The sequence below is a fragment of the Ahaetulla prasina genome, chromosome 2 (genome assembly GCF_028640845.1).
Source record: "Ahaetulla prasina isolate Xishuangbanna chromosome 2, ASM2864084v1, whole genome shotgun sequence".
Classification (NCBI taxonomy): domain Eukaryota; kingdom Metazoa; phylum Chordata; class Lepidosauria; order Squamata; family Colubridae; genus Ahaetulla; species Ahaetulla prasina.
The window spans coordinates 291,721,068-291,745,033 of NC_080540.1; the positions used below are offsets into that span (position 1 = coordinate 291,721,068).

General features: G+C 45.8%; 1 protein-coding gene across 1 annotated transcript in view; it reads left to right on the plus strand.

The window, feature by feature from the left end:
* Nucleotides 1–397: 397 nt before the first annotated feature.
* SKOR2 (SKI family transcriptional corepressor 2) overlaps nucleotides 398–23,966 on the plus strand; it is a 46,071-nt gene continuing 22,502 nt past the window's right edge. The window contains exons 1-4 of the mRNA XM_058168107.1: nucleotides 398–2,374; nucleotides 2,591–2,728; nucleotides 8,942–9,005; nucleotides 10,961–11,032. Of these exons, the coding sequence (XP_058024090.1) occupies nucleotides 398–2,374; nucleotides 2,591–2,728; nucleotides 8,942–9,005; nucleotides 10,961–11,032 (2,251 nt within the window). The remainder of the gene's footprint in view (nucleotides 2,375–2,590; nucleotides 2,729–8,941; nucleotides 9,006–10,960; nucleotides 11,033–23,966) is intronic.

Below are 23,966 nucleotides of genomic sequence, written 5' to 3' on the forward strand. Positions count from 1 at the left end.
GAAATTTTGAGCAGTTCAGAGAACCGGCAAATACCACCTCTGGTTGGCCCCAGAGTGGGGAGCGAATGGGGATTTTGCACTATCCTTCCCCTGGAGTGGGGTAGAAATAGAGATTTTGCAATATTCTTTCCCTGGACTGGGGTGGGAATGGAGATAGTAAAAAATTTGGATTTCACCACTGGTCCATATTTGTTGATAAAAGGATCTGGGGTTTCTTTCGTCTTAATCCAGGATCCAGCAGTTAATCGATACCCATCACTGGGCTGTTGCTCAGGAAGGCAGATTTAGGGAGCCGCTAAATGAACGTAGTCAGCATTTCAATGGCGCTAGTCCTCATGCAACACTTTCTTTCTCTCTCCCCAGCTTCTCAGCACGGAACCCCAAAGGGGCCACGACGATGGCCAGCAGTCCTTTGCCAGCCCCCACCGAACTGCTTCTGACGGCCCCATCCAACGCATTCCCACCAGAACCGCTGACCCAGCCCCCTCCCGCCTCCCGTGGCTCCTCGGTCCCTTCGGCGGGCGCCATGAAGCCTAACCAGGTGGGCCAAGTGATCCTGTACGGCATCCCCATCGTCTCGCTGGTGATCGACGGGCAGGAGCGCCTGTGCCTGGCTCAGATCTCCAACACGCTGCTCAAGAACTTCAGCTACAACGAGATTCACAACCGTCGGGTGGCGCTGGGCATCACCTGCGTGCAGTGCACGCCCGTCCAGCTGGAGATCCTGCGCCGGGCCGGGGCCATGCCCATCTCCTCGCGCCGCTGCGGCATGATCACCAAGCGGGAGGCCGAGCGCCTTTGCAAGTCTTTCCTGGGCGAGAACCGGCCCCCGAAGCTGCCCGATAACTTCGCCTTCGACGTGTCGCACGAGTGCGCCTGGGGCTGCCGGGGCAGCTTCATCCCGGCGCGCTACAACAGCTCGCGGGCCAAATGCATCAAATGCAGCTACTGCAGCCTCTACTTCTCGCCCAACAAGTTCATCTTCCACTCCCACCGCACCCCCGACGCCAAGTACCTGCAGCCCGACGCCGCCAACTTCAACTCCTGGCGCCGCCACCTCAAGCTGACCGACAAAACGCCGCAGGACGAGCTGGTCTTCGCCTGGGAGGACGTCAAAGCCATGTTCAACGGTGGCAGCCGCAAACGAGCCTTGCCCTCCTCGGCCGCGCAGTCCAGCCACCCGCAGCCGCCGCAGCCGCCGCCGCCTTGCCACCCTCTGGCTTCGGTCAAGACCGGCGGGGTGGGGCGGGCCGGGGGCGGGGGGGGCGGCGGAGGCGGCCTGCTCGGCCCGCATCTCCTAGCCGGACCCCCGCCGCCTCCCCCGCCGCCGGACCTGACCCAGAAGCGGCCCCGCTTCGACGACGACAGCGAGCTCCAAGAAGCGGTGGCGGCGGCGGCTGCAGCGGCCGCGGCTATGGCCCACGGCAAAGCCCCGCGGAACTACCCGGTCATTCCGGTGCCCAGCAAGGGAGCCTCCTTCGGGGGCGTCCTGCAGAAGTTCCCCGGCTGCGGGGGTCTTTTCCCGCACCCTTACGGCTTTCCGGCCGCCGCAGCCGCCGCCTTCAGCCTCTGCCACAAGAAGGAGGAAGGCGACGGGCTGGGCGTCGGGGGTCAAGGCGGATCGGGGGCTCCCAAAACGGCGTCGGGAGCCCCGTCGGCCGGAGCGGGTCTCTCCGGTCTCTTTTGGCCCGGGAGTCGCAAAGACGCGGCGGCGGCAGCGGCCGCTGCTTTCTACCCGCCTTTCTGCATGTTTTGGCCGCCCCGCGCACCGGGTGGGCTGCCGGGGTTGCCCACTTACCTGCAGCCCCCGCCGCCCCCTCCGCAACCGCCGGGCTGCTCGGCCCTGGGCGGGGAGAGCTCCAGCCTGCTCCGCCAAGCTTTCCTGGACCTGGCTGCCGAGCCCAGCGGCGGGGGGGCGGCCGCCGGGTTGGGGGCGCCTCCCGCCGCCGCCCCCCAGGCTAGCGGTGCCGCGGGCGGGGGCAGCAGCCGGGAGCCCCGCGCTTTCGAAGGCGGCGGCGAGAGCGGCGGGTCCCCCACTTCCGAGGGCGCGGTGCCCTCTGCCCATTTGCTGGACGGCCAAGGGCGGCCCAAGGGGGGCTCTGCCTACCACCACTCCAGCGCCTTCCGCCCGGTGGGCGGCAAGGAGGATTCGGAGAGCCTGGCCAAGCTCCATCAACACCATCAGCCGCCGGGCCGGCCTTCCTCGCCGCCGCCGCCGCTCCTGCTCCTGCCGGCCGATCGCGAGCCTGCCCTCCAGCCCGCCGGACCCCGGCTTCTCTCCCCCGGCGGGACCAGTTGCAGCTTCCCCAGCGAGGACAGCAGCGAGGAGGAAGAAGAGGAAGAGGAGGAGGAGGAGGAAGAGCCGGAGGTGGACGTGGAGAGCCATCGGCAGCCCGGCGAGGAAGAAGAGGAGGAGGAAGAAGAAGAAGAGCGGAGGGAGGAGGAAGGAGAAGGAGGGGAGGCCGGCCGGGTGGATCCGGTCGGCGGGACCGGCCACTTCCAGCAAAGCCGGGGACTGACGGACAAAGCGGGCTGCCGGGAGAGATCGAACTCTTCCAGTGTTGCCCCGACGGGGCCTTTCGCTGGCCAGGATAACCCGGCTGTCCCCGAGGCCGAACAGCTGCCGCGACCGCCGCTCCCCCCGTCTGCGCCCCCCTGCCTCCCCAAAGGGCCCGGCAGCCCCACCCTCCACGCAGCCCAGGAGAGCCCAACGACGCCGTACAAAGATGTAAATAGCCCCCCTCCTCACCCTGAAATCTGCAAGTGTTGCTATGGGGGGCGATGGGGCGGGGGGGGGTTTGCTGTGAACTGGGAATTTCCCTGCTGAGTTTTTGTGTGTGTGTGTTCAAAATTTTTATCGAAGTATAATATAAATACCGAAGAAAACAATAGGGAAATAAAGGAGGAGAAAAATGTAGAGCAAGAGGGAAAATGAAAGGGGAAAAAAGTATTGACTTCCAACTCCTTTTAGTGCAGTAGATAGAATAAGGTAATAACATCAAACCGTAACTTTTTACGTTTGTGTAATAATACAAACTAGCCGTTTCTGTAAAAAACAAAAACAAAATCGGCAAAACCCAAAATCAAACTTTCATTTTGTTTCCCCACCTCGAGCATATTTATAAATGTGGAGTTTTTGTTTCCTGGGACATCTGTAGAAAGTAAGAGAAACCCTAGAGGTAATAGAGGGAAATTAAAGTAGCTTTTCTGCTGATGTCCTAAAGTCAAAAAGTATGAATCCCACTGCTGAAAATTTGCATCAAATCAGAACAATACTCTTAAGCCAGCACAATCTAAAAATGAGCTTTATAGTTTTCCTGCAAATACATTCTTTTCTCTTTAGCTTAGCTGGCAATCATTTCCATTGATTTTTAGACCTAGAGTTCACTATTTCAGGCTTGCAGGGTTAATAATCATAAAGATTATAATTTCACAACATGGGAGAAAAATCAACCGCAAGAATTTGACTGCATGCTCTCCAAACTTGGCAACTTTAAGACTTGTGGACTTCAACTCCCAGAATTCCTGGCTGTGGAATTTTGGGAGTTGGTCCAAAAGTCTTAAAAAGTTGCCAAATTTGGAGATCCTTGAATTAGAATCAGAAAGATCCCACCAAAGGATCAACGAAGGGCGTTTGGGGTGCTAGAACAGATTCGGGGAGGGGGGCAGGGAAGTATCACATTTAGAAGATTGGAACAGCTCCCTTGTAAAGACGACAATTCTGATTTGAAGAGAGGTATTGGTTAGAACCCACGCAAATCTTTACAATCCGTTGTCGAGAAATACATTTTTCCTCCCTCTTCATATTAATAAATATAAAAATAAATATTAAGATTTCAAGTCTTCCAAGGATGTTAAATGGAAGATTTAAGAAGTCGGGGGGGGGGGCGGGGGGGAAGAGCCACCTTGAGAAACTGGTCCTTGGGACTCTCTGCCCCATGATGGAGCATTCTGTATGAGGAAGAGCTGTAATAGCAGGAGGATTGTTAATATTAATGAAAAGTCTATAAGATTCTTTTCTTTCCGCTTCTGAATGTCTTGGATTGGTCCAATTCTTCTCTGTTAAACCAGAGAACGTTCACCTCGCCTTTGGGAAGCAAAGACCAGGCCACCCAATTTGTGACTGTTGTACTACAGTGGAAGTTGTAGGGATTTCTTAAGGGGCATCCTTGCTAGCTAAGGCCTCATCCCCCCCTAAGCCATTCCCAAAAGAGGGCTACAAAATTGGACCTTCGGTGCTGTTCTCAATGAACTCAGACGGACGTCTTTTGAAAAAAGATATTTGTCCAGAATGACGTAGGGCAGTGATGACTAAACTTTTTGCCATCGCGTGCTAAAAGTGGGGGGAGCATGGGATGTGTGTGTCACGCGTGTGTACCCGCGCCCATAATTCTATGTACCCTGGCCCCCCCCCCGTGCATGCGCACATGACACACACACACATCCGCTTCCCCCGTTTTTCGCACGGGTTAGCACGGTGGGCCTAGTAGGCCTGTTTTTCGCTCTCCCCAGGCTCCAGAGCCTTTCTAGGAGCCTGGGGAGGGTGAAAATGGGCTTCCCCACCCCCTGGAGGCTGGAAATGGCCCATTTGCCAACTTCCGGTGGACCCAGAAGGCCTGAAAAACAGCTGGCGGAGCCGAGCTCACGTGCCCACCGATATGGCTCCGCGTGCCACCTGTGGCACGCGTGCTATAGGTTCCCCATAATGGACATAGGGTCTGTTACTTGAATAAGGAGGCTGGACTGGAAGATCTCCAAGGTCCTTTTAAACCCTATTATTCTATGTTCTAAAGAGACCCATTTTGGCTCTTCTGGTTCAGTGTATTGAGATGGACAAGCTTTGAATGAAGCTCATTTAAGACGTTTTCTGCAGTGGATCTGTTACTATTTAAAAAAGCCACCACCTATTTTTCCATCAGGGGTACCACCCAGAGAGTGTCACTGGTGCCTTCCTCATGTTCCAGACTACAGCTCCCATAATGCTCAAGAAATAATAGTGTCCAAGGGAAGGACTATCAAAGTCCTGGGCTAAAACATAGAGTTAAACCAGGTAAACTTTCTTGCAGATAAAGCAGGGAAAGACACTAGATCCCTTTCCTGGGATCTGTGTCTTTGAGTTATGGATCTGATTGTTCATTTAATGCAGTGTTTCTCCACCTGGGTCATTTTAAGATGTGTAGAGCTTAAGAATTCTGGGGGATGAAGTCCACATATCTTAAAGTGACCAAGATTGAGAAACATTGACTTAATCCTGACTTGTTTCCCAATAGATAAACTCTACTTATCTTCCCAATAAGCTTCAGCTACAGCAGAGGTCTCCAACCTTGGCAACTTTAAGCCTGGCAGACTTCAACTCCCAGAATTCCCCAGCCAGCTTTGCTTTGCTGGCTGGGGGGTTCTGGGAGTTGAAGTCCGCCAGGCTTAAAGTTGCCAAGGTTGGAGACCCCTGAGCTGCAGGAAATAAGCTCCCCCTCCCCTTTTGAAATCGATACACTGGCGATTTGTGTAAGATATAGCGGGCACATTCACAAAATAGCTGCTGCGAGAGACTTGCTCCCTCACAAGATGCCTGTCGTGGGAAGACTGGATGCTTGCAAGACATCCAGAGTCATTTCTGCAAATAAACGTTAGCGGGAGTTAGCGGGAGATTCTTTTGTGTTGCATTGTCCTTATTCAAATAAGCCTAGGGTTGAAATGTCCATGCTTGTCAATTTGTGGACTTCAACTTCCAGAATTCCTCAGCCAGTCATGCTGGCTGGGGAATTCTGGGAGTTGAAGTCCACAAGTCTTAAAGATAGCAAGATTGGACATCCCTGGCTTTGGGGAACAAGCTATGAGGACCAGAATCTGATGGGCACCAAGAGTGGGGCAGGTTACGTTCTGCAACAATATTTAGTGCCTGGTAAATCACACCAAATTACCATCCTACCACCAATACTGGACTGGATCTAAGCCATCATTTTAAGTAGAGCCTTAAATACCATTGATTTCAGTGGGTCTCCTTTAGTTACGTCTGGAGCCAATTGCTTACCGCTAGATTGCCCAAAATAACCCTATGATCGACAGAAAGTGTCAACATCTGGATTGTCTGATTTCAAAAAAGCTAAGTAGCGTGAGATATAGATTGGACTTAGATGGAAGAACACGAGGGCAACTCAGGGAGGGAAACGGAGAAGTTGAAAAAATATAGTTAGTCCTCGCTTAGTGACTATTTGCAGTTACGAGGGTTGATGAAGAAGGAACTTCACAACCAATTCTTACCTTTACGACTTTCACAGGTCTGTAAAGCAAAGGAAAGCTGAAGGAAGTTCAGAAGCACAGTGGCTGTTTCACTTAGTGAATGCCTTGCTTAATAACCAAGTTGTCAGTCACCATTATGGTCACTAAACAAAGACTACCTGTATCTTGGAAGGAAGGAAGGAAGGAAGGAAGGAAGGAAGGAAGGAAGGAAGGAAGGAAGGAAGGAAGGAAGGAAGGCTATTTCTATACAGTTGCTAGAAAAATTACCTGTATCTGCACTGATATCATGAAAACACAGGTTTGACATATGAACTCTACTGCAATTCATCCCCCAAAATCTGGTACCCAAATCCTACAAAGAACCCTTTGGCGATGCAGCTCGGTTGATTAACCAGGACCCTCAAATCCAAGAGAATTTGCAACTTTCTCCAAATGGAGAACTCTGGCCACAGCAGAAGATGGACTTGAGCAATCTCTAAGGAACCTCAGATTTCCCCTACTGGGGTCAGTCTTCTAAAACGCAATGACCTTCCCCTCTTTTGAAGGACAGTTTTCAGCATCTCTTCATTCAGCGGAGCGAATAGTTAGGTCAGCTTACCAGACTTGGTCTGCAGACATCCACACAACCTCTCGGTGGCAGCAAAGGCAAACAACGTTCATCTCTTTGCTGCCATCTGGTGGTGATCTGGAGGTTGGTGGACCACCTTAAGGATCACTAGATAGACTAGGCAGAAACATGACCAGGTGAACGAATTCTATTGTTGTTGTGTCTGCGCCCCCCGAGCCGGGCCTTATAATAATAATAATAATAATAATAATAATAATAATAATAATAATAATAATAATAATAATAATAATAATAATAATAATAATAATAATAATTATTATTTAATTTTTATACCGCCCTTCTCCCGAAGGACTCAGGGCGGTGAACAGGCAGATAAAATAATACAATATATTACAATAAAAACACTCTTTAAAAAACTTATTCAATATGGCCTAAAATTTAAAATACAATACAAAATATAAAATAAACCCCAATAAAATCCATATTAAAAAACCCTATTTAAGCCAGTCCTGCTCGGAAGAATAGATACGTCTTCAGCTCGCGGCGAAAGGTCCGGAGTCAGGAAGTTGTCGAAGTCCTGGGGGAAACTCATTCCAGAGGGTAGGTGCCCTCACAGAGAAGGCTCTCCCCCTGGGGGTCGCCAGCCTACACTGTTTGGCTGACGGCACCCTGAGAAGACCCTCTCTATGGGAGCGTACCGGCCGGTGGGAGGCATGTGGTAACAGAAGGCAGTCCCGAAGATATCCCGGTCCTATGCCATGGAGCGCTGCCAGAAAGTGACTTGGAAAGTGAGGGGGAAGGGCTGTCAGGACTTACCTCAGGAGCACCGGCTTCCCTGGCTCAGCTCCAGGAGCCAGAGGCAGGCCAGGTGGAGGATATAACAAGGCCTCCATCCCCTGACTCTTCCCCCCCAGGCCATGCCTCCAGACCCAGCTGATGGCAATCAGGCCTGGCTGGACCCTAGGTTTCGTAGGCAGGAGAGGCGGGAACAACAGAAGCAGAGGTGGGGCAGGCCTAGGAAGTGCTGAGTCATGGAGCCACACCCCACAGGATATAAAGGCAGAAAGAGCTGCTGTGCCTCTTCGTAGCAGGCAAATTAACTGCTTAACTAAGAGCTGAAGTACTGTTTGACTCATCGGCATCGAGGGAGATAACAGAGACATTTGGCAGACGCTCGCTAGTTTGCTGCCAGAGCTGATAGTGCCGGCTAATTAAGCCATCGCTCGGACGGAGGCGAGGGGGAACAGAACAATTGTATTGTAAGATTAACAGAATCTTGTAAGGCTGAGAGTGCAAATTTTCTGCCATTTCCATTGCAGACTGATAACTTCAGAATCCTTTCTGAATCTCTTTCTCAGCCTGTTATGCAGTTGTGATCTGTGTCTTCTCTTATCTGATTATCCCTGTACCTTTCCCCTCCTACGTGGTTTCCCAAGTCCTAAAGGTGCTTTTTCATGAGACGACTTTTTTTTCCAGCTCTTAAAGCTTCGGAGCTTCTTGAATGAGAAGTGAAACGTCTTCAGAGAAAAACCAGATCGTCTGTCCAGTTGCCTCTTGAAAAAGCACCTTTGGGACAACCATGACCCAAAATTGAGAATCTCCATAGATGTTTTCCCAAGGTCATTCTCACACTCCATTGCAACACAAAACCTAGTACATTGGGGGTGGAGGTGAATCTCTGAAGTTGATCTTTTTCAGTTCAGAAAAAGGTCCCCCACATTAGTGAGATTTATATATTCAACTCAAAACCACAATCGGGATCCAATCCATTGTCACCCTTTCTAAACTGATGAATTGTAAGCTACATTACAAATTGAGTATATGTTGATTTATGAATTTTCTAAAATAAATAAAGAAACCCTAGTTAATGCTAAGAAATGAGCCTATCTCCCAATGAAAACAACCACAATTCTTTATCTGAGATTTATCCTGGATGTGTTATTCTGCCTCCCTCCCTCCCTCTCTCTCTCACACCCACCCATCATTAATGTTCTTTCACTATTACTAATTGATCATCAACTGAATTAGGGGGGGGAGACTTCCTTCCTTCCTTCCTTCCTTCCTTCCTTCCTTCCTTCCTTCCCTCCCTCCCTCTAATTTTTGCTTGTTGTTTATTTCTTTCCATGCTGGCAGATTCCGAAAAGCAAGGAAGCCCACCCCGTCAGTCTCTCTTCTACCAAGGAAGATAATTTTTCAGGCAAGGCAATGCGATGGATTCTTATTGTGTTTCCACCATGGGGTGAAATCAGGACGGAACAAAATGGACTTGCAACCCCTAAAATAGATGCCCCCCAAACTGTTTTGGTCCTTCCGTGTAGTTCCTGAAAAGCCTCAGTATCAAGATTCTGAACCTCAAACAACATGCGTTTGTGTGTGTTTGTGTTTGTGTATATGTGTATGTATACAGGATGGAGATGAAGGGTATTAAGAGAAAATACCTATTTCTCCATTTGTATCTGTCTTTTAACATTTATTTCTTACAGCCAGATAAGTGTGTTCCCTCCATCCCTTTTTTTATTGATAGCTAGCTTCTCTATCTCTTTTATAGATAAATAGAGCTGTTAAGGCTTAAAGTTGCCACGGTTGGAGACCCCTGTTCTAGTCCAACTCGCTGATCAAGCAGGAGATCCTATACCGTTCTGGACAAATGGTTGTCCAATTTCTTCTTGAGCTGGGTGATCCTCCAGTAATGGAGCAACCACAACTTCCGGGCCAAAGATAATTGACTGTATCAGTGCTTTGATTGTACCGCTGCAGCCGCCATTTTGACTTTCCTGACTCTGTTCTTGTGGATAACCCTGTTCGCCCTTGCTCTGTCCATATAACCCCTAGATTTCTAACTGATCCGAGCAGTGGTGGGATTCAAATAATTTAACAACCGGTTCTCTGCCCTAATGACCAGCTGGGTAGGTGTGGCTTGGTGGTCATGTGACCATGTGGGTGTGGCCAGTTCAACGTCACTCAAGTTGATGGGCGCTTCGCCTTAGCTGTTACAATGTAACAAGGGTTAACCAGAGAGGCAGTTTCTGTAAGCAGGGCAATAAAGATTAGGCTAGAAACACCACCAGAATGTTCCTTCCTGCCTTCCTTACAGGATTAGCCCTGTAAAGTGCGGGGGAAAAACAAAATAAGATTTCTTCCAACAACCAGTTCTCTGAACTGCTTAGAAAGTTAACAACCGGTTCTCCCAAATAGGTGCGAACTGGCTGAATCCCACCACTGGATCCGAGTAAGAGTGTCGTATGAATGTGGATAGTATGTGAAGAATAAGACATCAGCAGTGTAATGCAGGTAGTTCTCGACTTACGACGACAATCGAGCCCAAAATTTCCGTCGCTGAGCAAGATGGTTTTTAAGCGAGTTTTGCCCCATTTTACGATGTTCGTTGTCACAGTTGTTAAGTGAATCACTGCAGGGGTTAAGTTACCAACAGGTTTGTTCAATGAATCTGGCTTCCCTATTGACTTTGCTTGTCAGAAAACCGCCAAAGGGTATCATATGGCCTCAGGACACTACAACTGTCATAAATACCAGCCAGTTGCAAAGCATCTGAATTCACGTAACCCACGGGGATGCTGCAACAGTCGTAAGTGTGAAAAATGGTCATAAGTCACTGTTTTCAGTGCCGCTGTAACTTTGAACGGTCACTAACTGTTCATTAACTGTCGTAAGTCAAGGACTACCTGTATAACACCTCATTCATTCTGCATACCTCTTCTTCCAGTTTCAACAGAAATGTTAAGGAGGTTTCTCTGTTTGGGGGCAATGCAAGTAATCCTCAAGTTACGATCACAATTGAGCCCAGAATTTATGATGCTAGTTGGTTAAGTGAGCTTTGCCCCAAGTTACGACTTTTCTTTGCCACGGTTGTTAAGTGAATCTGGCTTCCCCATTGATTTCACTTGTCGAAAAGGTCACAAAAGAGGGAAATCACGTGACCCCAGGACACTGCAGCCGTCATAAACCTGAGTCAGTGGTCAAGCAGTAAATCGCGTGACCGTGGGGATGCTGAGATGGTCAGACGTGTGAAAAAATGGTCGTAGGTCACTTTTTTTAGGGCCGTCGTAACTTTGAACAGTAACTAGGGGAAAATGTTGTAAGTCAAGGAGTGCCTGCATTTACTTTTTGTTCCTCGTTTTTCTTTGTGTTTAGATAAGAACAAGGAGCACAGTTTTTTCATCACGGACGCCGAACATCCAGGAGAGTTTTGGAGAAATATAGCAGGTGGGTGTTGAATCAAACCTCGACGTCTTTACTTCAAAGTAAGCCCACTGATTTCCACTGGGTGTCTGTTCCCTACTTGCCATGCACAGATGCTCCTCTTGAAAATCCTTAATCAAACTGCCTGAATATTTGGTAGGGTTTATTTTTTTCCCCTCCGTCCCCCCAAAAAAAATAAAAATAGAACAACTCTTAATAGACGGAATAACTAAAGGGAAAATACAAATAAGCAGGGGTGGCAGTACGTTAATAGCAATAAGAATATTAATTGCGGGTCATATTTTTAGCAAGAAATTTCCGGAAATATATCAGGTTACACAATGGAGCAGGCTGGGAAGTGGCGGTGGGGGGGGAAACGGCATAAAATGACAATAATTGAAATGTTCTCTTTGAAACCTTCCATTAAAAAGGATCACAGCTTATTGCTTTTAATATCTGTCAGAGAAACATTAAAGGTGTTTTATGAGATCTAAGGCAACATTTATATTATCTCCGTGATAATGATCTCTACACAAAATGTATAATACATTGACAAAAATTACATTATACAAATTAAATGGAACCACCTTTTACTGATTGCTAAATGTCTCCAAGGGTTTTGGGGAGGGGAGGGGAGGGAGAGAAGAAAGCGGGGGGAGGGGGGACGTGATTAGAAGTTTTGATACTAAGTTGAGTATTGCCAGGGAGGGCTATAAGGAAAGAGAGGTTTTGTTTCAGGGGAGACGGAAAAGACAGGAGGGGGGGGGAGGGAGGGAATGTAATTTTCCATTTATGTAATGCAAACTGTCTCGGCTTTGACTATTCACGGTTAATTGACTGTCAAACGAGGTTGTTATCCTCGGGCTACGTCTGCAAATTTGCCTGTCAAATGAGACAGAGAAAGCAAGCCAGAGAGAGAGAGAGAGAGAGAGGGAGAGAGAGAGGGAGAGAGAGAAAGAGAGAGAGAGAGATGGGATAGAATGGAAAGCAGTTGAAAAAATTGGATCTCGAATCTTGGGCGTAAAAGCAGGAGGGAAACATTTGCAAACTTGGAATTAAAAAACACAGATCAAACCTTCCTCCAGCCTCTGTTAGAAACCTGGGTTTGGCTGGCCGAGGAGTGCATTGTAAGAAAGATTTCTGCTGATTTTTTAAAAAAAAAAATTAAAAAAAGTCTGAAAGAAGAAAGGGAAAGAGGAAACAATAGACTTTTAAATAAAGGGAAAGGATGATCAGAAGACAAATCAACATTAGAATGGGGTGAGGGAAAATGGAATGGAATGGAATAGAATAGAATAGAATAGAATAGAATAGAATAGAATAGAATAGAATAGAAAAGAAAAGAAAAGAAAAGAAAAGAAAAGAAAAGAAAAGAAAAGAAAAGGAAATATGGAATGGAATGGAATGGAATGGAATGGAATGGAATGGAATGGAATGGAATGGGATAGGATAGGATAGAATAGAATAGAATAGAATAGAATAGAATAGAATAGAATAGAATAGAATAGAATAGAATAGAATAGAATAGAAAATATGGAATGGAATGGAATGGAATGGAATGGAATGGAATAGGATAGGATAGGATAGGATAGAATAGGATAGAATAGAATAGAATAGAATAGAATAGAATAGAATAGAATAGAATAGAATAGAATAGAAAAGAAAAGAAAAGAAAATATGGAATGGAATGGAATGGAATGGAATGGAATGGAATAGGATAGGATAGGATAGGATAGGATAGAATAGAATAGAATAGAATAGAATAGAATAGAATAGAATAGAATAGAATAGAAAATATGGAATGGAATGGAATAGAATAGAATAGAATAGAATAGAAGGTTGTTTATTGGCCAAGTGTGATTGGATCCACAAGGAATTTGTCTCTCAGTGTACATACAAGCAACGAAGTGATAAATCATAAGGTACAAAAATATTAAGTATCAAAATATTATGGAGGGAATTATTAAGTCGATTGGAGGTGTTGCTTAATTTCTTGTGCGGCACGTTATGATAAGCTAAAGACTGAGTAAAAATCAGAAACAAGGGGTCCTTGGTGCCTTTTGAACTTGGTTGTTTTCTTGCAGACATTTCATTAGCCAAACTAGGCTAGCTCTGACCACGTTACCTGGTTTGGGTGATTAAATGCCTGCAAGAAGATAACCAAGCTCAGAGAGCACCAACAACCCTATGGTTCAACCCTGGGCTATGAATATTTTCCTTTACTGAAATCAGAAACACCGTTCTGGATATTTATCATCTGTCTGTCTGCCCTATTTATCTGAGATCGGTCACATCGAGTCATACCGAAATATATCTGAGAGTTTGGAAAATCTTTTAATTCTACTTAGATGGCAGTAAGCTTTTAAGGACCAGGGACTTCTTCAAGAGACACAACTGATGCTTTCAAAAGCTTAGGGAGTCATAACATATTCTCTCTCTCTCTCCCTCTTTTTCTCTTTGTCTAATCATCATCCCATTTTATTTCAAAGGTGCTTTTTTTCTTCTGGCTTTCCCCCCCCTCTTGAGGTAGAAGAAGAAGAAAACGTTTCGCTTCTCATCCAAGAAGCTTCATCGGTTCATCTGCAAAACGTTTTCTTCTTCTTCTTCCTCAAAGGATAAAAAAAACAACAATGGTCTATTTGCCTTTTGAAGAAGAAGAAAAGCAACCTTTGAGACAACTATGACCTGGGTGGCTGAGAATCTCCACAGGCATCCCAAATCATATTTTGTGCAGCCATCATAGATGGAGCTGGTCATTTGCTTCTTGGAGATTGAATCCATGTTCTGCCTCTTATCTCATTCCTGTTCTCCACAAGACAGTAATGTTAGCTTGTAAATAGTCCGGTAGCACATGAACAGCTACTGCATTTATGATGACATGATGAACTCTTACAAAAGCTAAAAATCCATTGTGAGTTGCAAAACCAAAGTGACACAGGCGGGGAGTTGCCCAGAGTTGCCTCAAACTGTGAGATGGACAGCATATAAATTTACTAAGTAATAATAAATAATAACAGTAATGTTCAAAGACATAAAGTAGCCCTCAACTTACAACCATTCATCTAGTGACAGTTACAACAGCGCTGAAAAAAGTGACTTATGATCATTTTTCACACTTACGATTGTTGCGGTATATGATCAGAATTTGGACGTTTGGCAATTGGCTCACATTTATGGCGGCTGCAGTGTCCTGGGGTCATGCGATCACCTTTTACAACCTTCTGAGAAGCAAAATCGATTACCTGCCTCTGCAAAATATAACAGACCTATAGACTTTCCCAAATCGTCTTGCTGGCCAAGGGACTAGGACAGGTGTCAGCAACCCACGGCTCCAGAGCCACATGTGGCTCTTTTGGACCTCTTCTGTGGCTCCCTGTCCCATCACTGGCTGGCCTCACCCCTTGCCCTCCCCTCCCAGTCACTCCTCGCCTGGCCTTGGAAATCTGAGATACAGAGAGGGGGGAGGAGAGAGAGAGATACAGAGAGAGGGGGGAGAGAGGGAGAGGGAGAGAGAGAGACATAGATACACGGTCACTCATGCTCTCGTGACGTCTCGTCTGGATTACTGCAATGCTCTCTACATGGGGCTCCCCTTGAGGAGCACCCGGAGGCTCCAGTTAGTCCAGAATGCGGCTGCGCGGGTGATAGAGGGAGCCCCTTGTGGCTCCCACGTAACACCTCTCCTGCGCAGACTGCACTGGCTGCCTGTGGCCTTCCGGGTGCGCTTCAAGGTTTTGGTAATTATCTTCAAAGCGCTCCATGGCATAGGGCCGGGCTATTTACGGGACCGTCTGCTGCCACCGAATGCCTCTCACCGACCTGTGCGCTCTCACAGAGAGGGACTCCTCAGGGTGCCGTCGGCCAGGCAGTGCCGACTGGCAACACCCAGGGGAAGGGCCTTTTCTGTGGGGGCTCCCACCCTCTGGAACGAGCTTCCCCCAGGACTTCGCCAACTTCCTGACCTTCGAATCTTCCGCCGCGAGCTTAAGACACATTTATTTATTTGCGCAGGACTGGACTAGAATTTTTAAATTTTAAATCTGGTTTTAATGGGGTTTTATTATTTATATTTCTATTTTAAATATTCGGCCTATTTAATAAGTTTTTTAAATTAATGTTTTATTCTGTATATATATATATATGTTTTATTTGGCTGTAAACCGCCCTGAGTCCCTAGGGAGATAGGGCGGTATAAAAGTACGAACAAATAAATAAATAAATAAATAAATAAATAAATAAATAAATAAATAAATAAATAAATAGATAGATAGATAGATACAGAGAGAGATACAGAGAGGGGGGGAGAGAAAGAGATACAGAAAGAGGGGAGAGAGGAGAAGAGAGAGGAGGAGAGAGAGAGAGGGGGGGAGAGAAAGAGAGACAGTGGGGAGGGAGAGAGAGAGACATAGATACAGAGAGAGAGAGATACAGAGAAGGGGAAGAGAGAGAGACAGAGGGGGGAGAGAAAGAGATACAGGGGGAGGGAGAGAGAGAGACATAGATACAGAGTGAGATACAGAGAAGGGGGAGAGAGAGAGTAGAGTTGAGTAGAGTAGAGCAGAGCAAAGCAGAGCAGAGTAGAATATTGTTTATTGGCCAAGTGTGATTGGATCCAGAACTGAGAATGGCATGCCAAAATAAGTTCAACTTTTCCCTCCCATTGCTGACCTCCCCATGACCAATCAGGTTCAAGCAAAATATTTTCAGAACAGACACTTCAAATGGTTGGTATGCAGCTGCCTTCTTTTCCCAGCCGGATGATCTTGAAGCAGCGTCTCAGGAAGGTACTAAAGTTACTTTTGCTTTCCCTCAAGCATCCCTCCTTCCACTTTTTTCGGTGCTTTTTTTAAACTTCCAACAGTCACGAAATAAATGGTTGTAAGTTGAGGCCTACCTATGTTGGTTTAGAAGACGGAGAGGTTTCACTCCAAATTATTGCAAAGACACCAAGTTGTGACTGATTGTTTCAAACTCTCTTCTACCTTCTTCCTTACCCAAATATTGAAACCTGTGACTTTTGCTCTGTTAATTTCTTTGTCCTCAGCTTTCTAAACTGGAAGTGGGCAACTTGGAGAACTAGAACCACAAGGTTCTGCATGAAAAATTCTCTTTAAGCGTCTATTTAGAAAGAGACTGTTGGTATAGTGCAAGGGTCTGCAAACTTGGCTCTTTTAAGACTTGTGGACTTCAACTCCCAGCCAGCTGGCTGAGGAACTCTGGGAGTTGAAGTCCACAAGTCTTAAAAGAGCCAAGTTTGCAGATCCCTGGTATAGTGGATAAGTCATCACCCTAGAAAATGGGAGACTGTGAATTCTAGTTCCACCTTGGGCACAAAGCCACCTGGGTGAGCTTGGTCCAATCCCTTTCGCTCAGATCTAGGGAGGAGACAATGGCAAACTATTTCCAAAAAAAACCTCGCCAAAGAAAACTCAAGAAGGGTGAAGAGTGTACTGGTGGCCCAAAGGTGTGGTGGGACCAGGAATGGCTGTTGCCAGAGATGGGAGAGTTCAAATGACTTGCAATTTTCCTTGCCAGCTTCCCCGTTGACTTTATATCCGGACAGGTGGCAGGGAAGGTTGCAAATTAATCAATCAATCGGAATAGAGCTGGAAGGGAGCTTCTAATCCAAACCCCTGCTCAAGCAGGAGAACTTGTACCATTTTAGACAAGTGACTTGATAGCATGACTATGATCGCATGACCATGACATGCTGCTATAGTTGCAACTACAAGGACTAAGGTCATACGTTTTCTTGTTCAGTGCCCTTGTAACTTTGATAGACAAGTGGCCATTAAATGAGTACTTCCTGTATACTTCACTGTTAGCCTTTCCAGACTGAACAGATGGCAATAGCATTTAGACTTATATACTGCTTCACAGTGCTTTACAGCCCTCTCTAAGCAAGTTTACAGAGTCAGCCTCTTACCCCCAACAATCTGGGTCCTCATTTGACCTACCTCAGAAGGATGGAAGGCTGAGTTCAACCTTGAGCCTGGTGAGATTCGATCTGTCAAACTGCTGGCAGCCGGTGATTAGCAGAAGTAGCCTGGTTAGTACTGCACTCTAACCACTGTGCCACCGCAGCTTATATGAGCTAATACTACTTTATTGAATAGAATAGAATAGAATAGAATAGAATTTTTATTGGCCAAGTGTGATTGGACACACAAGGAATTTGTCTTGGTGCATATGCTCTCAGTGTACATAAAAGAAAAGATACATTCATCAAGGTACAACATTTACAACACAATTGATGGTCAATATATCAATATAAATCATAAGGATTGCCAGCAACAAAGTTACAGTCATACAGTCATAAGTGGAAAGAGATTGGTGATGGGAATGATAAGAAGATTAATAGTAGTGCAGATTCAGTAAATAGTTTGACAGTATTGATGGAATTATTTGTTTAGCAGAGTGATGGCCTTCGGGGAAAAACTGTTCTTGTGTCTAGTTGTTCTGGTGTGCAGTGCTCTATAGTGTCGTTTTGAGGGTAGGAGTTGAAACAGTTTATGTCCAGGATGCGAGGGATCTGCAAATATTTTCATGGCTCTCTTCTTGATTCGTGCAGTATACAGGTCCTCAATGGAAGGCAGGTTGGTAGCGATTATTTTTTCTGCAGTTCTAATTATCCTCTGAAGTCTGTGTCTTTCTTGTTGGGTTGCAGAACCGAACCAGACAGTTATAGAGGTGCAAATGACAGACTCAATAATGCCTCTGTAGAATTGGATCAGCAGCTCCTTGGGCAGTTTGAGCTTACTGAGTTGGCGCAGAAAGAACTTTCTTTGTTGTCCTTTTTTAATGATGTTTTTGTAAAGCTATCTTAACAGAATCTTTGCAAGTCTGAAAATACAAGCCTCCTGCTATCTCTTTTACAGCCTGAACAATTAGGGAGATTCCTTTTTGACTATTTTTTTTTCTCCCCTGCCCATTATGAAGCTGTGGGCTAAGCCCTCTTTTATCTGATCATTCAGATGGTTGCATTTCCCCTATCATTCAGATGGTTGCTACACCCTATCTCCCCAACATACTTACAGTGTCTACGTGTAAAATTTTATGTAACATTTATGTAACACAAATATACTTAGCCTGGTTTCTCAGTTGACCCATATTCTGGGTTCTCGTGTTGAATCAAACAATCTCGGTTTGCATAGAATTTTAAGCAAATTTAGTCCATTGCGTGGATATTTCTGCTAGGCTTTTACATGGCTTGGTTAAGCTTACTACATGAATGCAACAATTCTTCTGTGTGATACTACTGCTTCCTTCCTATTCTTTCTTGCCTATTTTTGTCAAATTTAAGACTTTGAATTGCTCAAAGCAGAGATTTCCTTTTTGGGTTTTATAAGTATCTTGCATATCACTATCACTGTTTAAATTATACCATATTTGAATTGCAAAACTTGAAAATAGCCAGTAGATGGCGGCAATGGGATTCTGAAGAGGCCTTTTGCTGCCATCTTGTGATCATGTATGATCTTGTAGTCCCAATCTGGTACCGTACTCTTAGCTATATACAGTACTAGGCATCGTTTGAAATAGCCTGATGGTTTATTATCCTCTGATTTCTAAGGTTGTCTCGGTCTGAGCTGTGATTTGCCATATAGCCTGGAAGATATGCAGTTCTGGAAGAATGAATCTGAAGTTCTGTTAGACACTCAACAGCAGAATCCCTCTGCACACAGAAGAACCCAATTGTTCTGTCCCCCTCAACCACAACCCAAAAGACACGCGAGCTGACTGTATTTGCCAGCAATTTATTCCTACTACAGATATCAGTTCTGGCAACGAACCTGCGATTGCCTGCCAAGTCCTCCTATCTCTTCAGTGCAACTGCGGTCTGTTGCTGGAGCAACCCAGAGTTCAGAAATAAACAGAAATCCCAAAAGCCAATTCCTTAGTCTCACAATAAAGCAGCCAAAGTTTCCAAAAGTCAGTTTTTGTCCGTCACGAAGCCCAATGGCAGCTCCACCCACTTTTATACCCTGTGGGGTGTGGCTCCGTGACTCAGCACTCCCTGTGCCGGCCCCTCCCTTTCCTTTGCTGTGCATGTTTCCCTCGGGGTCGCTGCCTTGCATCTAGCCAAGATTGATCCTCCTCAGCTGGCTCTTGGGGCGTTGCCAGGGAGAAGGAAGGGTCAGGGGACAGAGGCTGTATCAGCTCCTCCTCCTCCACCTGGCCTGCCTCTGGAATCTGGAACGGAGCCAGAGAGGAAGGTCCTGCAGAGGGAAGACCTGTCGGCTCTTCCTTCTCACTCTCCGAGTCACTCTCTGCCAGGAGGCCAGGTTCGGGGCCCGCAGACACAACACCAGTTCAATTTATGGCATATCCAAGTAAGAGGATTGAAGGACTTTTGAGTGAGGCTGTGGATCTCTATTGCTGGTCATCCCAACTCAATACAAGTAGCCCTTGACTTACACAACAGTTCATTTAATAACCAAAGTTACAAGAGTGCTGAAAAGAGTGACATGACCATTTGTCACACTTACAACCATTGCAACATCCCCATCAGGGGTGAAATCCTCCTGGTTCGGACCGGATTGGCTGATCCGGTAGCGATGGCGGCAGGTGGTTTGGAGAACTGGTAGCAAAAATCCCTGTGTCCCCCCACCACCCATGCCTACCCAATCGCCCGCTTGCCTGCTTGCCCACTTTTCGCTTCTTTTAAAAAATGCTTTTAAAAGGCAAAAAAAAAAGGTTCTGACGATCACAGCTGAGCTGCCTGATCATCAGAGCTTATTTTTTTACTTTTAAAAGCATTTTTACAACCTATTTGGCCAAATAGATTGTAAAAAATTGCTTTTAAAAGTAAAAAAAAAAGATCGAGCGCCACAGCTGATCACCCCCCTTCACGTGCGCTATTCTACTTACCCCATGCCTCCTTTTGGCGTGCACTGCGCGCGCACCTTGCATATGGTGCGTGGTGCTCACTGCACATGCGCAGCCAGTGAACCGGGAGTAAACCGGTTCAGATTTCACCACTGATCCCATGGTCATGTGATCGAAATTCAGGTCCTTGGCAACTGACTCATATTTATGACAGTTGCAGTGTCCCGGGTCAGTGATCACCTTTTGAGACCTTCTGAGAAGTAAATTCAATGGGGACGCCAGATTCATTTAATAGCCGTGTTGCTAACTTAATAACAGTGATTCACTTTATTTATTTATTTATTTAATCACGTTTGTATACCGCCCTATCTCCCGAAGGACTCAGGGCAGTTTACAGCCTAGTAAAAACATACATATGAATACAAAATAAAACACCAATTAAAAAAACTTATTAAATAAGGCCGAATATTAAAAATTGCAATAAAAATAATAAAACCCCATTAAAACCAAATTAAAATTTAAAATTCTAGTCCAGTCCTGTGCAAATAAATAGATGTGTCTTAAGCTCGTGGCGAAAGGTTCGAAGGTCGGAAAGTTGACGAAGACCTGGGGAAGTTCGTTCCAGAGGGTGGGAGCCTCCACAGAAAAGGCTCTCCCTCTGGGTGTCGCCAGTCGGCACTGCCTGGCTGACGGCACCCTAAGGAGTCCCTCCCTGTGAGAGCGCACGGGTCGGTGGGAGGCAATCGGTGGCAGCAGACGGTCCCGTAGATAGCCCGGCCCTATGCCATGGAGCGCTTTGAAGATAGTTACCAAAACCTTGAAGCGCACCCAAAAGGCCACAGGCCACACAAGTTAACTATCGTGGCAAGAAAGATTGTAAATTGGGGCAAAACTCACTTAACAACTGTCTTGCTTAGCAACAGAAATGTTGGACTCAACTACTTGTATCACCTGAACACTCTCACTACAGGGCTATCGGATCTGGGCTGCAAGTATCTTATGACTGCTAGATGGCAGCCCTAATACACAAGAACTTTACTGTAATTATTTGCTGCCCCTAGTGGTTGTGTATCTTTTTGCGGCTGAGATCCTAAATCCTCATGGGAGCCTTGGTGGCGCAGTGGTTAGAGTGCAATACTGCAGGCTGACTGCTGGCTGCCTGCAATTTGGCAGTTCAAATCCCACCAGGCTCAAGGTTGACTCAGCCTTCCATCCTTCTGAGATGGGTAAAAGGAGGACCCAGATTGTTGGGGGCAATACGCTGACTCTAAAAACCGCTCAGAGAGGCCTGTAAAGTACTGTAAAGTGGTATATAAGTCTAAGTGCTATTACTATTGCCATTCTCAGTTTTTAGTCATATTGGTTTGGAAATCTGGCAGTCCCAACATTTCCGGAGACCATAAGATTGAAGAAACATGGAGTATGCGACATTAGGAATTGTGTGACCAATAAATCTGATTTGGTAGAATTCAGCATCTTAAATGTTGCTTTACGTATCTAATACCGGAACAGTGTGAGCTCACATGACAATAGACTCCACATTAATGGAGTGGAAAACAGATAGTATGTACTTTATGATTTAGGAAGGGACACTGAATTCTTCAGCCCTTTGCAAAATTATAGTAAGCGCTATTACTTCTATGAATCTTAAATAACACTAAGTAAATGTATTTCTTTATGACATTCTCTACCTTTTTTCACCATTAAAGCTATTTTTCAGTTCCTAGGAGTAAAGTACTGGCTTTCTTGGGGCTGCAGGTCCCAGAATTCCCAGCCATCATCACCAAAGGATCATTGGAATTTGGAATCGGTCCCACTCAGTCTTTCTTAACTTTGGCAACTTTCAGACGAGTGGACTTTAACTCCCAGAATTCCTGGGCTGGCTGCAGAATTTTGGGAGTTGAAGTCTACCCATCTTAAAGTTGCCAAGATTGAGAAGCACTGGTCCCTGGGCTGGTAAGACTTGGTTGAGAATGTCTAGCTATAACAACATAGTATTTCTATTTGACTACAATACAGGTATATGTCCTCGACTTATTTTTTCAGCTGAAAAAAATCTTTTAAAAGTTAAAAAAAAAAGCCTCTGATGATCGTGTGGCTCAGCTGGGATCATCAGAGCCTTTTAAAAGCATTTTTTTCTACAACCTCTCTCTTTGGCCGAAGAGGCTGTAAAAAAAATGCTTTTAAAAGTCTCTGGTGATCCCAGCTGAGTTGCCTAATCGTCAGAGGCTTTTTTTTTTCTTTTAAAGGCAAAAAAAAATGCTTTTAAAAGAAAACAAAAGCCTCTGGCGATCAGGCAACTCAGCTGGGATCGTCAGAGCCTTTTAAAAGCATTTTTTACAACCTCTTCAGCCAAAGAAGTTGTAGAAAAAAATGCTTTTAAAAGTAAAAAAAAAAAAGTTGGCCACGCCCACCCAGTCACATTACCCGCCCACCAAGCCATGCCCACAGAACCGGTAGTAACAAATTTTACATTTCACCACTGGTTTTGCCCCATTTTCCGACCTTTCTTGGCACCATTGTTAAGTGAATCGTTGCGGTTTTAAGACAATAACACAGTTGTTAAGTGAATCTGGCTTTCCCATTGGCTTGTCAGAAGGTCACACAAGGTGAACACATAACCCTGGGACACTGCAACCACCATATATATGAGCCACTTGCCAAGTGCCTGAATTCTTATCACATGACCCTAGGGATGCTGCAGTGGTCATGTGAAAAATGATGCTTTTTTTCAGTGCCATTATAACGTCGAACGGTCCCTGGTTGTATGTTTCTTGATCGGGATGCCTTATGCATGGTCACTCACGCTCTAGTCACTTCCCGTCTGGATTATTGTAATGCTCTCTACATGGGGCTACCCCTGAAGTGCACTCGGAGGCTTCAGTTAGTCCAGAATGCAGCTGCGCGGGTGATTGAGGGAGCCACACGCTGCTCCCGGGTAACACCGCTCCTGCACAGTTTGCATTGGCTACCTGTGGTCTTTCGGGTGCGCTTCAAGGTGTTGGTTACCACCTTTAAAGCGCTCCATGGCTTAGGGCCCAGGTACTTACGGGACCGCCTGCTGTTACCTTATGCCTCCCACCGACCCGTACGCTCACACAGAGAGGGTCTTCTCAGGGTGCCGTCCGCCAAGCAATGTCGGCTGGCGGCCCCCAGGGGAAGGGCCTTCTCTGTAGGAGCACCTACCCTCTGGAACAAACTTCCCCCTGGTTTGCGTCAACTACCTGACCTTCGGACGTTTCGCCGTGAATTGAAAACGTACTTGTTCATCCAAGCGGGACTGGCTTAATTTTTAATTTTTAATTTTTAAATTCTGAAATTTGAATTTTAATAATTTTAAATTGGGGTACTGTGTTTTATTGGGGTCAATCTGATGGTTTTACATTTAAACTTTTAAATTTTTCGGCCATTATATAATATGTTATTTTAATTTGTTGTTTTAATATTGTATATTGTATATTTTTAATTTGGCTGTACACCGCCCTGCGCAGTTTGCACTGGCTACCTGTGGTCTTTCGGGTGCGCTTCAAGGTGTTGGTTACCACCTTTAAAGCGCTCCATGGCTTAGGGCCCGGGTACTTATGGGACCGGCTGCTGTTACCTTATGCCTCCCACCCACCCGTACGCTCACACAGAGAGGGTCTTCTCAGGGTGCCGTCCGCCAAGCAATGTTGGCTGGCGGCCCCCAGGAGAAGGGCCTTCTCTGTAGGAGCACCTACCTCTGGAACGAACTTCCCACTGGTTTGCGTCAACTACCTGACCTTCGGACCTTTCGCCGTGAATTGAAAACGTACTTGTTCATCCAAGCGGGACTGGCTTAATTTTTAATTTTTAATTTTTAAATTCTGAAATTTGAATTTTAATAATTTTAAATTGGGGTACTGTGTTTTATTGGGGTCAATCTGATGGTTTTACATTTAAACTTTTAAATTTTTCGGCCATTATATAATATGTTATTTTAATTTGTTGTTTTAATATTGTATATTGTATATTTTTAATTTGGCTGTACACCGCCCTGAGTCCTTCAGGAGAAGGGCGGTATAAAAGTCTAAATAATAAATAAATAAATAAAAGTAACTTTACATTCAACCAAAGGCAAATTTTTGGAGAAAGTACCTCAGACCAATTA